The 16710-nt window shown below is 61.9% G+C and overlaps 1 protein-coding gene across 1 annotated transcript; it reads right to left on the bottom strand.

The window, feature by feature from the left end:
- Window positions 1–5676: 5676 nt before the first annotated feature.
- Window positions 5677–10327, bottom strand: PRDM8 (PR/SET domain 8). The gene is made up of 4 exons (XM_049814869.1): window positions 10066–10327; window positions 8157–8377; window positions 7561–7792; window positions 5677–7294 (listed from the first exon to the last, which is right to left on the bottom strand). The coding sequence occupies exons 1-4, from the start codon at window positions 10319–10321 to the stop codon at window positions 5853–5855; spliced, it is 2151 nt and encodes a 716-aa protein (XP_049670826.1). The 5' UTR covers window positions 10322–10327; the 3' UTR covers window positions 5677–5852.
- Between the last annotated feature and the right edge of the window lie 6383 nt (window positions 10328–16710).

Here is a 16710-nt window from a genome sequence, read left to right as displayed (position 1 = left end):
TGCCAGGCTACAGCAACACCCTACCCAACAGCCTCGCGGGGAAAGTACACCAGGCTTTCAACATCTCTTGTTTTTTTCACGCACAAGAAGATTTATTTCACAGTATTAGCAGAGTAATAGCACGCTGGATTCAACCTCTCAGGGGACTGCAGAGCGACACTGTGTCCCTGTACTCATGCAGGCACACGGTGCCCTGGGGCCAGCCGCTCCCTAGGGAAATGCACCCCACGAACTTGCAAAAAAGCCTTTGCAATAAGGATTTGTGGCCCGAAGGAAACCCACCTGCAGCAGGACGGGGAGGGGTGGCTGGACCCCAAGTCATGCTGCAAGGACATACCCCACGTCCCTCTTGGAAGTGTGCCCACTCCTGGGGGAAGGTGTGAGCCTTGGCTGCCGGAGCAGCTCTGCGCAGAGCTGAAAGCAGAATATGTTATTACACGCATTAAACCAGCTTAATTTAATTAAGATGATAACCCAGGTACAGGGGGGAGCCCAGGTGCTGCCAGGTGACATGCACCCCTTCCCCATGGGCACAAAAGCAACTGGGGTCGCTCAGAAGCCACCTCGCCATCCCCAGCACTGGAAAAACACCAGACTGGCACGCTGCAGCTCCTGAGAGGCCACGGCTGCAGACAGCTATAGGAAAGGGCAAAGCTGAGCCAAGACCCCAAGATGTTTCATTTCAGAGGAGCCTGAGCACAGCTTGCCCTGCAGCGCATCCCCGGGTTTCTGTGGGCAGAGGCAGGCAGAAGGCTTGCAGGACAACAACAAAAAACCGCTGCCCTAATAGATTAGTTTGGTCTATTAAGTCAAAATACAGCGTAAACTGTGCAGCTGGAAGAGGGACTTTATGCTGAACACAACAGGCCATGGGCACGGGCTGGTCCCAGGTGTGCCACAGCATTCGCACACCATGTTCAGCAACTCTCCTGCAATTATCCAGTCATACCATCACACAGGACACATTGGTGCATCCCCAGGCATGTGCGGTCACCCCTGACAACAGTCGAGACCCTCCTTAAAAGAAGGCAAACCCACAAACCTCCCCAGAGCAATGCAAAGGGATTTCTGATGGGCAGCTGGTACCAAAGGGGAAACTGCTCTGGAAACATGGGTGTATTTGCACTTCAGTGCACATCCATACACACCCAGCATCTCTTTTGCACAGCGAGGCCTCTTGGGACCCTGCAGGCTGTCTGTGCCCAGGGCTGCAGCACATCCCCAGAGTAAGCGAAGCTCTAAAGGCATTGCTGCAGACAAGGGCTGTGCCGAGGCAAGGGAGTGGAGACAGGCAGTGCTGCGCTCCTGGCCAGCTGTGCCCTCTTCCCACCTGTGGGACAGGAAAGAGAAAACAACCAGTTAACACTTAATCCTTGACTGGCACAATGTCCAGCTGTTGTAATGGATAATAGGTAAGGAAATAAATATTAACAAGTGAAAAAAACCCTCTCTTTAAAAATATCCAAAGCAAGCCAGGTGTTTTCCACCATCTTGCAGAACAGCACCGTATTTGACAGAAACTTTCCCCATGGGTGCATTTGTTTTAAACCCACCATCAATACCTTCTGTACTGGGCAAGATCTTTTTCCCCTCCAAATAAGACCTTAGCAGCAGGGTCTGGTTTTGGCTCCAGAAGTGGAGAACAAGCACTGTATAGCTCTTATTATTTTCAAAATGAGTAAACTATTTCAGTCTTTTCTCTGATATCCACAGCCAAATAACTCATTTTTAAGAGCAGGGTATTACAATGAAATCTTAATAGCTGCTTTTTCAATTTTAACAGCTTGTGCAATTACAGGTTAACTAGCGATACACACCTTGCAAAGAGGAGCCCAGCCTACTCAGGAGCAACCGCAGCAAATGGTGTCACTGACCAGGCAGCAGACTTTCATGCCTCCATCACACCAGCACACTGCTTTGCATCTCCACGCTTAGCAGAAAAGCCAGCAGAGAGATTTTTGGGCAACCTCTCAGGCTGCGATGCAGCCCACAGGCATCGCACCAAGGGCTTGCCTTGAGCCAGGGGAACGCTCTGAGGGAGCTGGGAGGGGACTGACCCCCCGGGAAAGACTCGCTCAGACACCTCTGTTCAGATCTAAGGAAAAAAAATCTGGGTGAAAGCAGCTCTGTTCAGCCTGCATCCGTGCAGCCTGGGAGTTCAGCTGCCCGTGTCCGATCGCACGGGTGGTAATCCACAGCTGAACCTGCTGCCGCGTGGAGCCAAAGGCAAAGCTCCCACTGGCTTCGGCGGGGGCAGGATCAGGCCCCAGGGCAGGCAGCTGCGCTTGGCTTCAGCCCAGGGATTTGTGAGCTGCGGGTCTGCTGCCTGTGGCTGCCTGACTGCTGCTTGTTGTATTAAAAACGAACAAAACCCCTCCAAATCACAGTTTTGCCCATGCGCATCACTGACACGTATTAGAATAAATGCAATTCAGATCTGCTTTCAAGTAGTAACTACCAGGGATGCAAGCCTGCCTGCTGCACGCCGGTAACAGCATTAATATCAACATTTGTTATAATAATTATTATTTGCAGCGTGAAGGACCTGCTGTGGCCAAGTCCTGAGCCCCAATAGCCCAAGGGAAACTCTCATCACCCTCCTTCGTACAATACCCAACCACACAGGACCAAGAGTGCTGCCTGCTCTTATTATGTGATGCCGTGCTTGTCCAGATAGCATCAGCTGGCTTTTATTTGTCCCTTCTGATCTCAGTAGCAAAAATAAAGTCTAACATCTTCGATTAAGTTTCCTGCCCACAAGTCCTGTACATTTTTGGTATTCACATAGAGGAACAGCGGGAGCTTTGTGTACCAGTAGTAGCACAGAGTACCTGCTGTACCACCCCTACATCGTGCAACGTTTTTAAGGGGCTGACCATGCAGGCAGACACTCCTGAGCCCGGACACAGCCCACGGGCAAAGCCCTGGGACTTAGCACTCTGCTGGCAGCCAGGGCCGAAACCACAGGGTGGAAGAGCAGGGTGCTGCCAGAGCAGGACAGGGCCCCTGCCCACCGCAGAAGTACACACAGCTGCTTGGCTGTGAGAGGCCGTGAAGTATTTGGATTTAATCTTAGAGATGCTGTACGCTCCGAGGTGCCCAAGAGCCCGCAATACTCACCCGTGGGCCAGACCCGGAGGAGGCAAAGCAGCAGCTCTTCAGCAACACCGGGTCCCGACAACCGAAGTGAATGCATGAGGTCGGGGAATGGGTGGGGGGGGGAAGCGTTGGGGGGAAGCATCACTTCCCCCCACACACACACCTTTTCTAAGCCCCCCCCAAGGCTCCAGGGAAGGCTCTGAGCCCCGAAAACAGCCCCGGGGCTGCTGGAGAAAGGGAGCTGCCCCGAGAAAGGAACCGGGAGCACCACGCAACCCACTCCTCCCCCCAATCGAGGACCCACCACCACCCCCTCACCACGCTCCCCGCCGAGCCGGGCCCGCCGGCAGCCCCGCTAGATGGCGGTGCCCGCCCGCCTGCGCCGCCCCCGGCAGCGAGCGCCCCGCCTGGGGGGGTGGGGGGGGGTGGGGGGGTGTCCCATGCCGGGGCCGGGACACGGGCATCAGGCTACCTTAGAGCAGAACGCCGCAACGATGTTACCGCCGTTGAGGGGGTGAAAAAACTCCGGGAGAGTAATTAGGGCCTCGCCCCCGCAATTAATTGCGGCCAGGTGGAGCCACGCGTGTTCCTGACGGCAAACGAACGGCAGTCGGGAGGTGCCGTTTAGAGCAGCTCGCCTGGGTTGGGGTGCGCTGAGGGAGCGAACGGCATCAGAAGGAAGCGGGGGGGGGGGGGATGGCGGGGCCGGGGACGTGATTCCAGTACAGCCTACGAGTGGCAGGGAGTAATCCGAACGGAAAAAGAGTCGTACCGGGGGGGGAACCTCCCGACTCTGACGCCACTTTCCTATCAGGGACCCCCCTCTGTGCTCGTTTGACGTACGGGAGGGCCAGCGCTGGTTGATCAGCCTCGGCTCTTTCCGGGAAGAGACAAGAAGGCTCCAAGTATGCGGAGTTTTTAAGCGTGCCTTAGGTGAAGCTCCAGCCAGCTTCCCCCGGAGCTGTAAAAGCTCTGCAGCGGGTCCGGGCACCTCACAGCAAACTCCGCAACCCGCTGCAGCGGACGCGGTGGTGCCCCCCAGCCCCACTCGCACAAAGCCCGGGGGACTCCCCATCTCTGACCTGGGCTTCTGCCTCGCACCCCTCCTCCTGCGGGGTATCCTCCCTGACGGCAACCCGTGTCGCCGGAGTGACGCCAGCCTGTGCGTGGAAGTGGGTTTGCAACACAGCACCGCGCCGCTGCCTCGGCTAGTGCTCGCCCTTGCACCCCCAAAATACACGAAATGTCTGACACGAAATGCACCCGCTGAGGGTGGTGCCCGCAGGACGCGGCAGTCCCCTCCCATGCGCGTGGAGGGTCCCCCTTTCCTGAGCCCTCCCGTGTGTCCCTGGCTGCCCTCCCATCACCCAATAATGCACCGGAGCGGAGGGGATCTCACCCCCGGCCCCCCCGAGTGCTCCCCGTCCCAGGACACCCCGGGCTGGGAGCTTCTTTGGGCCCCTGTGCAACCTCCGGGGGCTTTGCCCACAGCCAGGGCCCGCGATCCCCCCACCCTGCAAGCGGGGGACCACGCACAGCCCGGGGGGTGGGGATGCGTGCGTGTCTGCCAGTAAAGTCTCCTGGCAGGGGTGGGTGGGTGGCATGGAGCAAAGGAGAGGTCCGAGAGGGGCTGGGAGGGGAAGGGGAAAGGGAAAGGAAACGAGAAAGGAAAAAGGAAAAGGAGAAATAGAGGAGAGAGAAAAGCGGGGGGGGGGAGAAAGACAGGCAGAAAGAAAGAAACGAAACCAAAAACGCGAAAGGAAGACGAAGGGAAGGACAGGATCAAAGAGAGACAAAGAAACGGTGAATAAAATGCGGGGTGAAACTACGGATAAACAGACATAAGGATGTAAGAGAGGCCAAAGGAAGGAAGGAGAGAAGGAAAGGAGAGCAGAGAGGGGAGCGGCGGGGTCTCCCCCATTCCCCGCAGCCCGGCCCGGGCGGGTGCACTGCTCCCGGCCCGCAGCCGTTGGACCGCGCCGCTCCCCACCGCCCCCCCCCACTGGCATCGATTAACGTCCAGGTGCTTTGAAGAAAATAAAGTCATTTATTGTCAAAGCATCCAACATACCCAGATAAACTATAAAGTTTAATAAATCTTTTCGAGAGGGGGGAGGAAAAAAAAAAAACAAAACCAAAACCCAAAAACCGAACCGGAAAGGAAAGGTAACACGGAACTATCGAGACTCCATTTCACGGGCACCAAGTGACACTCTGTAGGAAAAGGGACGCGGGCGGCGGGGGCCGGGCGGGCGGGAGGCGCCCGGTGCATGCAGGACCCCGGCCCGCCGCCCCCGCCGGCCCCGCCGCGCTCCTCCCCGCCTTTAGCTTTATATCTAAAATAAAAATTTACCCCGACATATAATTATTATTACATCTAAACCATAAGTGCTTAATAATTTAAGTAGAAACGTATGACAAATGCATCAATATGTTGCAATATATGACATTTTAAAAAATGTATTTTTTAAGTCATTTGCTTTTTTTTTTCCCTTCGTCTGTTTTTTGTTGTTTTTTTTTTTTTTTTTTTTTCCCGGTGCTTTATTCTTTTTTTCTTTCTTTCTTTTTTCTTTCGTCTTCTTTTTTCTTCTCCTTCTCCTTCTCCCCTGCCGCCCTCCCCGCCCCTCCCCGGAAAGTGAAAATGCGTGCATCGAAAGGAAAGGAAAGAAGGCGGCGGGCGGCCGCTGCCCTCCGCGGCGGGTGGGTGGGGGGGTGGGGGGGTGATCCCCGGGGTTTTGGGGGGGGTGTCCCCGCTAGTTGTGCGAGGTCATGTGGCGGGAGAGGTGGTGGCGCTCGCGGAAGGACTCGTTGCAGATGGGACACTTGAGCTTCTCCTCGCGGCGCCGCTTGACGAGGGGCTCCAGCGCGTACTCCTTCTTGTGGTGGGAGCGCATGTGGTACACCAGGTCCGAGGTCATGCGGAAGGAGGCGTTGCACTTGGCGCACCAGTTCTGCGCCGGCAGGCACAGCGAGGTGAACGACGGCGGCAGCAGCGTCAGCGCCGACGGCAGCTGCAGCTGCAGCGGCCCCGCCGCCGCCGCCGCCACCGCCGCCGCCGCCGAGCTCTTGGGCCAGAAGGCGGTGGCGTAGAGGAAGGGGCTCTGCTTGGGCAGCCCCCCCCCGCCGCCGCCACCGCCGCCGCCCCCGCCGCCGCCCCCCCCGCCGCCGCCGCCGCCCCCGCCGCCCGCCGCCTCCCCGCCGCCCGGCAGCTTGACGGCCAGCGCCTCGGCGGCGTAGAGGCGGGCGGGGGCGGCGGCGCCGTCGGGGCAGGGCTCGCCCAGCCCGCCCAGCTTCTGGCCCAGCACCAGCGGCGGGACATGCGGGAAGGAGCGGGCGGGCTGGGAGAAGGCGCTCTTCCGCTCCTCCGCCCCGCCGCCGGGGCCGCCCCCCAGCTGCGGCACGGTGGTGAAGGCGCTGCCCCGAGCGGGGCTGCCCCCCTCCAGGCGGGCGGACAGCGGGCCCCCGGGTCCGCCGCGGGGGCACAGCCCCGGCTCGCCGCCGCCCGCCCCCGGGGCGGCGGGGGAGGCGCGCTCCTGGCCCTCCTCGGGGCCGCCGCCGCCGCCGTCGGGCTCGGGGCCGCGGGCCGCCTTCTTCACCTCCACGAAGGCGCTGCGCTTGGCCTCCCCCGTCTCCGGGCTAGGCGGCGCGAAGAGGCGGCCGCCCTCCTCCAAGCCGCAGTAGGAGCCGGCCGCCCGGTACTGCTGCTGCGGGGCGCACACCGGCTCCTCCTTGGGCGCCGAGGGCAGCCCCGGCCGCTCCGCCGGGAAGCGGCCCCGCGCCGCCGCCCCGGGGCCCCGCTCCTCCTCCTCGGGGTACCTCCGCTTGGCTTTCCCGGCCGCCGCCTCGGGGCCGCCCTCGGGGGGCGCCGGCCGCCCCGGGGACCCGCCGTGGCCGCCGCGGGAGTTCTCCAGCTCCCGCGCCAGGTTGTGGAAGTCCGTGGAGGGCTTGGTGCTGGCGGCGGCGCTGCCGCCGTCGGCCCCGGGGAAGGGGTGGTGGAGCGGCCCGCTCGGCTTGCAGTACTTGCCGGCCTCCTGCTCCTTGCCGCCGGCCGCCTCCTTGCCGCCGGGGGCCTCGGCGGCGGGGCCGGTGTCGGGGCCGTGCAGCCTCTTGGGGCAGCGGAACCGGAGGTGGGCGGCGAAGGGCAGCTCGAACTGGAAGCGCTGGCTGCACTCGGGGCAGGCGAAGGGTGGCGAGCCTGCGGCCGGGCACACGCACACGCGGGACGGGACACACAGAGACGGGGGCACCGTCAGCCGGGGCCGGCGCCGGGGCTTTCCCCGGGGGAGGCAGGGGAAAGGGGGCGGGGAGTCCCGACGCCGGCCGCCTTCCTCCCCGACCACCACCACCTACCGCCCCGCCGTCACCCCGGGCGGGGATCCCCGCCCAGCCTCTCCCCCCTCCACCCCGACACGGCGGCCCCCGGTCACCCGGCGCCGTGGGGAGGGGGCGCGGGGCACCCACCGTTGCTGCGGGCGGGGGCCCGGGCGGGGCTGAGCAGCAGCAGCTCCGTGAGCTCCTTGCCGTACCACACCAGCAGCTCCTCATCCTTGGCGATGCGGCGCAGGGAGCGGTAGAAGAGCTGCCCGCTCTTGATGTAGGCCTCCAGGTTCTGCTCCTCCCGCTCCCGCGCCGACTGCACCAGCCGCAGCCACATCAGCCCCTCCGACGAGCCGTTGGCCGCCGACGTGTCCACCTGCAAACGCCGCTTCAATAAACGCGCACGGACGGACGGATGGATGGAGCGACCGAACGACGGAACGGGGCCGTGCAGCCGGCGGGAGAGGCTCTGCCCTCGCCGGCGGCGGGGCGAAAGCATGCCGGCGACGGAGGAGAAGGCTCCCGCCCGGCTCGGCGGGGCCGTGGCAAGCAGCGGGCGGCCCGACGGGGCTGCGCTCCGCGGCGGGGCTGCGCTCCGCGGCGGGGCTGCGCTGCGCGGTGGGGCTGCGCTGCGCGGTGGGGCTGCGCTCGGGCACCGGCCGTCGGGGCGAGCGGCGGCAGCGGGCCGGCTCCCCGGCTGCGGGGCGAGCGGCTGTGCCCGGCAGATGAGCGGCTCTTACCCGAAAGATGTAGGGGACGGTGCGCTTGTCGGTGGACTTGAGGGCGATGAAGGCAATGCTGTCGTACAGGGACGTGTGGCTCAGGACGCAGGGGCCGAAAATGGCATTTTCCGGAATGTCGCAGGTGGTGTAAACGCTGGTGAAAATGTCAGTCAAGCACTGCTGGACCGTCTTGGCGTCCCCGTCCCATATTCCCCTCTGGACGCCGGCGTCCTCCATGCCTGCGGGCGGAGAGAGGGGCCGAGCGGAGCCGTTAGAGCGCAGCGGGGCCCCGCCGCAGCGCTGCGCGGAGATGCGGCCGCCACCCGCCGGGGAACACAAAATAAAATTTGAAAAAAAACTACGCTTAACAACAAAATTTTAAAAGAAATAAAAATAAGAAGCAGGCGAGCACTTTCGCCGCTCTGGAAAAAAAATAAAGGCGGCGAGGAGCTCTGCGAGTGGGAGGCGAGGTGCGGGGAAGCTGCCGCGATGATTTATTTATCAGCGAGCCCGGCTGCGAGCGCGACGGGAGCCAGCTCCGGGCAGCGACCGGGCAGCCGCGGGGAGCGGTGGGGGGGAACCCGGCGGCCGGCTCCGGTCACGGGTCGGACAAAAAGGGGCAACCGTCTGCGGGCCTCCGCCCGAGGCGGGGAGCGGGGCTCCCGGCCGGTGTGTGCCCCCCACCCCGGGCTCCGGGGCCCCTGCAAGAGAGGAGCCGGGCCGGTCTCCGGGCTGTGACAGAATAGCAGAGCGAATGGGTTTCAAGTGGCTTGTCATTGTCGCTGATTGCATGTCAGCTCACCTCCCGCTCCGCTCGACAAGAGGGAACGTATGTCTGCTCATTACCATAATCCAGCACTTTCCCTCCGAGACTTTAATTAAAAGCAGCAAGCAGAGGTAATTATTTTTACCTCGACACGCTTATTTATGGAGGAGGGTGAGCCCCGGCTCCCGTGCTGTAGGAGGGGACGGATGCAGGCGGAGGCGAGGCGGGCAGGGTGCGGGCAGCGGGCAGCGGGACGGCGGCCGCCGGGCTGCCCGCGCCTCCCGCCGCGCCCCGCGATGCCGAGGCCGGGGAAGGAGCTAGGCACCGGGTTGCGGGTGCCCTTGCCCTTTCCGACCCGATTAGCGTACGGCTGCCTTCCCCCCACCCCATCTGGCATCGAAATCGTTCATTTCGGGGCTCGCTCGGGAATAAGTCTGTGTTTCTCTCGGTGCGCCTCTTTACACCCGAAGCCGCTCGCACCGGGCACGGCCCCGCCGAGCCGCCCCCCCCCGCCCCGCCCCAACGCTTTCGGGAGACCACCGGCAGCTCGGCACCCCCGGGAACTTCGCCCCCTGGAGCGACGGCGTGGGCGGCGAAGGTTGCCGGCCCCCTCCACCCCGGGAACGGGGGCCGGAGGGAAGGCGCGTTCGCTGCCTCCCCGCCGCCCTCGTTACGGTGCTGCCCGACGCATCCCTTTCCCCGAAGGGATTATTTCGCCAAACGAAACAAACGGCAGCGAGCGGCCCCCGCCAAACTTTCCACCCGCCCTCGCCGGGCCCTGCACGGCTCCCCACGACCCCGCATCTCCCCGTCTCCCCGGGTCGTCCCCCCCCCCGGCCCCGAGGCTCTGCATCCCCCCGGCCGCCCTTTGTCCGGGCCGGGCGGCGCCGGGGCCGCTCCCCGAGCCGGAGCCGCCGGGCACCGCATCCCGGGCAGGGCCGCCGCGCCCCGGCCGCCGGCACGGCCATCTCCCGGCATTGTTCCCTCCTCCTCCTCCTCCGGGGCTACCCCGCCGGCGCGGCGCGGCTCCCTCCGCTCCCCCCCGGGCCGGGCGCTGGGCCCGGCGGGTGTCGCGGCTCCGCTCCGCTCCCCCCCGGGCCGGGCGCTGGGCCCGGCGGCAGCGCTGGGGGTTGGCGGGGGTCCCTCCGCGGGTTTACTCACCAGGGAGAGGGGGAAGGTAATCCTCGCCCCGACAAGTGGCACAAAGACGGGCTCCTGCCTCCGCTGCCCCCGGCGCTATTGTATCAGTGCCGCTCCATGGCCGGGGAGGCGGCGGGCCGGGGGCCGGGGCGCGGGCGGCGGCGGGGAGCGGGCGGGCGAGCGAGGAGGGGAGGCGGCCGGGGAGGCGAGCGGTGCAGATGGACCCGATGCAGTGAGTGACTGGCACACAGACACACACTTTTTGTTTGCTGCACATAATCTGCCCAATGACGCGTGACAGCCCACGTCCCCTCCCTTTAACCCCTTCGGGGGCTGCCCGCTCGCTGCCCGCCCGCCCCTCACCTGGCTCCGCCGCCACCGGGTACCTGCGGGGGGGGGGGGGGGGGGGGGAGAAAAAGGGGGGGGAGAAGGCCGGGGCGCACCCCCCCCCGCCGACCCTTTGCCGTGGCAGCCTGCGGGTTTGGGGACCGCCGCTCTGGCCCGGCCTGGCAGGGGGGTGCGGGGCGGGGGGCCCGACGGCCGCTCCGCCCGGCGCCGGGGTCCTGGCGGCCGCCTTCCCGCTCTGCCCTCTCACCTGCTGGGCAGCGGGGAGCCCTCAGACACACGAATCGAAATCCACTCCTCCCCACCCCACCCCCCCGCCGGGTTATTATCCAAAGGCAGGCGGGGATGCCCGTGCGGCGGGGGCGGAGGGGGGAATTAAACGCCCGCCCGGCTCCGTAGACCCGGCTCTTCTGGGCTGCCGGCGGCCGAGGCGGCGAAAGCGCCCGGCGGAGGCCCGACGTGTCGCCGGGCAGCGGGAGCGGGCAGCCGCGCCGGAGCCTTCCCCGGGCCGGCGTCCCCGCCCGGTCCAGAGCGGAGAACGGAGCCGACGGGGCGGCCCCGGCCGGGCTGTCCCCCGCCCGGGCTGTCCCCCGCCCGCCGCAGAGCTCGCGGGCAGCGCCCGGACTCGCACCCCCGCAGGCGCGGGTATTTACGGACACGCACGCAGGTTTGGAAAGCAAAAGCATCCGCAGATGCTCTGTGCCAAAATAAGGTTTTTAGTGCACGGAAAAGTGTGTGCCGGTTCCTTCCTTACAGTCGTCATTTCAGACACAAAACGGGGGGGGGGGGGAATTAAAAATAGAATTTAAAGCCCCTTGAACTAAACAAAAGAAGAGACAAAGCGTTTTCCAGAGGCGAACGGAGCGTTGTTTGCAATCAGAGAGTGGGCTGATGTTTGGCTTTCAAATTCACTTATCCTCTACATAATTACGATTTTCCTTGCATTAGGATTAAAGGCTGCATATAATATGCTTTCAACATTTATCTTATTAATTCGACAAAACGCAGCGTCTCCTAAAACGGAGATTGTCATAACATTAAAAATATGGGAGTCTGTAAAAATTTGGATCTCAATTCCTGCTTCAAAGGGGGGTTTTGCCCCTTTTCCTGTTTTTTTTTTTTTCTCCCTTTTAATTTTTTTTAAAATGCTGCAGCTCTCGCTGTGTGATATAAATTGTCCGAATGACTGTCATTAGTAGGGGGGAAAGAAAACCTACGCGTTATTTTTATTCTCGAGAATTTTAAGGGACACCGCGGCACATAAACTATCTCGAAATTGCTTCGACATTATCTCAGCTACCGAAATTCCCCGATACTAAAAAGGACCGTAGCGGCATTTACGAGCATTTATTCAGCCTCGGATGCTACCGTAAAAGTGAATCTCAGGCAACAGCGTCGCCTCAGCCCCGCAGAACAACACTTCGATGTACGCGGACTCTGCCCTTTTTAAGTTTATGGTTCTAAGTGCCACGACCGGGGAGCGCCCACAGCAAACCCCAGCCGACCCCGGCTGCCTGGAAGAGCTTGGTGCCGGCCTCGGCGGCGCTGGGAAGCCCGTCGTGCAAACCGGGCGGCATCCAAGTCCGCCGATTTGGGAGACAGCCGCTCCCCAGGGCTCACCGAGAAGCCGCGCAGGGATTTTGGGGACGGGAGTGGGGACACGGGAGACAGCGAAGGTGCGCCTGGGCCCGATCCGGCTCCAGCCCCGCAGGCGGGGCGAAGGGGGCCCGGCCCGGCTCTGCCCAGACCTAACCGGGGAGAGAGCCGCTCCCCGGCCGCCAGCACCGGCCGGGCCTCCGGGCAGGTGCGCTGCCCGCCCCGGGGGGCCCTGCGAGCCCTGCCCGCCGCCCCCCCGACACCGCGGACGAACGACCTCCTTACCTACGGGCATGGTATTACGCACGTTTATTCCGCCAGAAAACCTCTCGCGGAGAACCGAGGGCGACCCGGGCTGCGGAGCCCCCGGCCGCCCAACGCCGCCTCCCCGCTGCTTCCAGTCCTCCCAAAAGCGCAGCCCCGGCCCCGCAGCCCCCGGCGCCGCCGACGGCCCCCGCCCGGTATGGAGGCACCCACCGACCATCGGCTCCTGGGGAAGGGGAGTCCCCGGCAGCTGCCGGGGAAGGACCGGGGCTCCGACAGGCAAGACAGAGTCCCATGGACACGCGTGGGTCGACGGCCATCGAGCCCCGGGGGGGCGGCCCGGGCTTTGCCGCTCCACAGCCAGGACCCCGATGGGGGGGGAGGGGGGGGGGAAGAGGGCAGCTGTGGGGCCCAAGGGGCCAGCAAGCAATGATGCCCAGCTGCTGCTTTGCCTCTCCATGGGAAGTGCCAGGTTTCTGCCCATGACAAGTTACCCCAGGGATGGCTGCAAAGGACGGGGGGGGGTGTCTCTATCTCTCTGAGGATGTCAAGGCAGCCTCCTGGCTGCACTGGGGGAGGGGGGGGGGAGTGTGTCCTCTTTCCATCCCCAAATTTCATCCAGGAAGATGAGGCTGAAAGAAAGGGGCCAGGTGGGGCTGCATAACCTGTTCTCAGAAACACCCTCGCAACCCTTGGGAAACGCTGCCTCAAAGTTCTGAGACACATCAAGCCTAGGGATCTAGGATTACTCCTCTGAGGAGACACACACACACAGCTGATAGTCAGCTCACAGGTGACTGTACGTGTGAAATAAAATCCCTGAGAAAATACGCAAGTTCCCAGAAGCGCACAAGCCCAGCCACGATCATTTAGGCGGTGCCAGGGGACCGCAGGAAGATGAAGGGATGCCCAAAGCTGCCTTGCTCCTATCTCTGCCCAGTGCTGTCAGAGGCAGGGCTGGCCTGCAGTCCTCGGGGCGGGGTGGGGGGGCATCACACGAGGCGGAATGGAAAAGAGACTCAGAACAAAATGGGGGGGCTACAAGCTTTCCTGATGCCTGAAGAAATGCAGGCAGAACGGTTCCCTTCCCCTGAGAGAAACACCAGTAGCTAGGCCTCTGTAGTGGAAATAAATCGGGGCCTCAGCTGAATGACAAATCATCCTTTCTGCATTTAACTGTTACCAGGGTTGCGGACGGCGCCTTTCCTCGGAAGGTCCTGTGCCGGGGCATCACAGCAGCATCACCACCACGCTGCAGACCAGCAAACAGCGGCACGGAGGAGCGGTATTTCTCCCACCGGTAATCCTTCCAGAAGGGGAAGGGGATCTTTATGGGACTCCTCAGCCCCACAACCAGCTGGGCATTTCCCCAGCACCAGGCCCTCACCAAGGCTGAGGTACACAGGTAATGCCAGTCCAATCTCCTTTCCAGCTCAGCTCCCAAGCAAGCCCACGACCTCCGTCCTTTCCTATTTCTGTCAACCCTTCAATCGCATCTCACTGATGCTTGCAGCAGCACCTGGGACTGCCAAGTCAAGTGACCACCACACTACAAAGCTGTAAAGCCCTTTTTGCCAGACGCCGGCTTTGGCTGTGGTTCGCCCCAGAAGCAGCAAACAGTCCTGCTGCCCCAGGAGCCTCAGGCAGCCACAGTGGGACACAGCATCCCTTCCCCACCCATTTCCTCACGACTCGGAGATGCCAAAAGTACCTCGGCTATTTCTTCAGCACCTGATGGTGCTTAAACTTATCCTCCGCTTCTTTCCAAGCAAGCGAAGAAACTAGTCAGAAATATTAATTTCTATATTCACCAAAGGGTCACAAAAATTTTTTTCATAACTGACCAGAATGTAATTACATTCATTTATTACACTAAATGTAATATAGAGTGGTTAGTTAAATGGTTAATATAGAGCCCCAAATCACTTCTGACTTTGCCTCAAAATTATTTTTCTCAACCAGGGCTTTCTGTTTCTCCTCCTTACTTAACCCGATAGCAGCACCAAGGCTTAAAACCTGGAAAGCTTTCATGTAGCTTTAGCTGCCTGAAAATGTTTAATAGCCTGGTAGAGGATGGTATGGGATATAAGGCAAAGGAAGGAGAGAGAAACGAAATGGGGAAACCCCTCTAGGACTGATATCTGCTTCTGCCTCCTGTACACCCTTGGGCCTTTCTGTCCCTGCATGCCACCACCAGCGTCCCACGATGGGGCTGGAGCCCACCCTGCTGCATGGCCCTTGGTCATCCTCCTGCTTTGGCATCAGACCATATAGAAACCAGGACTTGACAGCTGACAGGCTGCAGCTGGCAGCGAGGGCTGAGCCTCCATGGGGGTGACCGGGAGACAGTCCCACAGCCCCCGGCCCGGGGGCTGCCCAGCGTGGGGTGCAGCAGAGTCGAGCATGGCTGGGCTCCCTCTCATTCAGGAGACCCGGGCTCCAGAGTGAGCGGGAGGCAGCCTGACCCAGGCATCTCTGGTGGCCACACGGCCCCCGTGTTGTGGGTTTATGAGGATGTCAACTCAAAACTCCCCACCGGGACCCTGGGTGGCCACTTTCCGGGTCACACGTGGACAAGCCTTGGCAGGAGCTGACTGCCCAGCATTTTCCCGTCAGGCAAATGATCTGCATCTGGGGACGGTGTTATCCTTCCCCACGCAGCCTGCGGGGCTGTGAAGGCCTCCGCTGCTTCTGTGAGTGACAGTCCCTAAAGTTTGCAGAGGTTTGCTAAACCCTGGCGGAGAGGGGGTGGGGAGAGCAGTGAAAGGACAGACAGACAGAGGGGGAGGGAGGAAAAAAAGAAAGATGCAGAGGATTTCAGCTCCAGCTCTGCTACAGAGACTTGATGTGGGGTGTGTAAAGGAGCCTGAAACTTAAAAAGATTTATTTTCTCTAGTCATAAATCTCATCCCGTTGTTCCTCTGACCAACCAAGCATGATAAAGTCCTTTTCCATAAAGTATTCAGTATTAAAGCCACAAAGCTCACCCAATCAGTAGCCATCTGCTTCTCCCATAACTGCTGCTCCAGAAGCAGGGAAAAGCAGCCAGAAGAGAAAGGGCACCACTGTTACGGCTCCGGGACAAATGAGGAGGCACTGAATAGCAGTCGAAACCTTTAGTTTGCCTTGTATATCTGTATCTATAGAGACAGAGGAAGAAAGGAAGCATTATATTGATACAACAATTGTAAAACAAAAAAAGGAAGAGGCATCTAAAGGGCAATACAGCAGGCATCAGAGGGCCCCACGTAGAAGGGATGCTAACAGATTTATAGAAACCTTTAATTGGTTTTCAATTGAAAGATAAAGAGACTGAGGAAAAAGCCGGGAAGTGCGGCAGAGTGATCTGCGTTGCACTCGTGCATCGGCGCCTGATCTCGTGCAACCAGAGCATTTCTCATTTTGATACGATACCCCTGGTATCGACCCCCCCCCTCCGCCTCCCTCCCTGAAAGCATCCCGACCAGCCCAGCCCAGCAACGCTGTGCTGAACTTGACTTTCAGTCGGCTGGGGTGTGGGGGGGAAGCAACCTTCCCCCCTCTCCACCCTGCTACGCAGAGCTAATCGTGTCTGAACCTCCCAAAAGCCAGCTGGGGCAGGCAGCAGCCCCGGGACGCCGGCTCCAACCTGGGCAGGCACCCCCCACGGGTGGTGGTGGGGAAAAGGGCAGGTTTTGGGGACACCTATCCTGCGGGGCAGGGAATAAAAAGCAGGAATAAAAAGCAAAGGTGTGGGTTGTGGTTACGGGGCAGGTGGAAGACGGTCCTGCACGAAGCCGCAGAAGCGGGGAGGGGGGGGAAGGAGCGACGGACCAGCAGGTCACTTCACCGGGGCAGGGGCTCCGGGGGGGGGACGACAAACCCCTGCCGGGACAGCATCCCCCAGCGGGTGATTAGAGAAGGTGAATGACCGAGTTAGCAAGTGCCGTAAGAGCAAAGATCTTGGCCCAAAATCCCCCCCCGCCGGCCGAAGGAACCCGCACCCGGAGCCCCGCTCACCCGGTGCGGCAGCAGGGCGGGATTAGCGTGTCCCCCCCGTCCCCCCCACCCCCCCGTGATGACACTCTCCGGGATTACACCCGGGATTAGGAGGCAGCCCCGTCCCCTGCGGCGGCGGCTCCCCCGGCCGTACCCGGGGTGGTGGTGGTGGGGAGTGGCAGCCCCGAGGAGGTTGGAGGAGTTTCGGGGCGGGGGGGATGGCGGGTGCCCCCCCGGCTTTCCCCCGGCAAGGCAGCTGCTCTGCAGGGGAAATGCCGCCTTCCCTCCGATGGAGGGCAGGAGAGGAAAGACGAAGCCGAAGATGCTGCCGGCGGCGAGATTCACGTCCCAGGCACCTTCCTGCAGCACACCCGGCTCCGAGGGGGGGGGACGGGGACAGACACACACGGCACACGACTGCCGTGCTCGGCCCCCCTCCCCCCCCCCCGCCGGCTGCCGCGCCCCGTCCAGCCCCGGACCGGC

This window comes from Accipiter gentilis, chromosome 12 (assembly GCF_929443795.1).
Source record: "Accipiter gentilis chromosome 12, bAccGen1.1, whole genome shotgun sequence".
Lineage (NCBI taxonomy): Eukaryota > Metazoa > Chordata > Aves > Accipitriformes > Accipitridae > Astur > Astur gentilis.
Note: the sequence above shows the minus strand (reverse complement) of the source record. Positions and strands in the feature narration are given on the sequence as shown.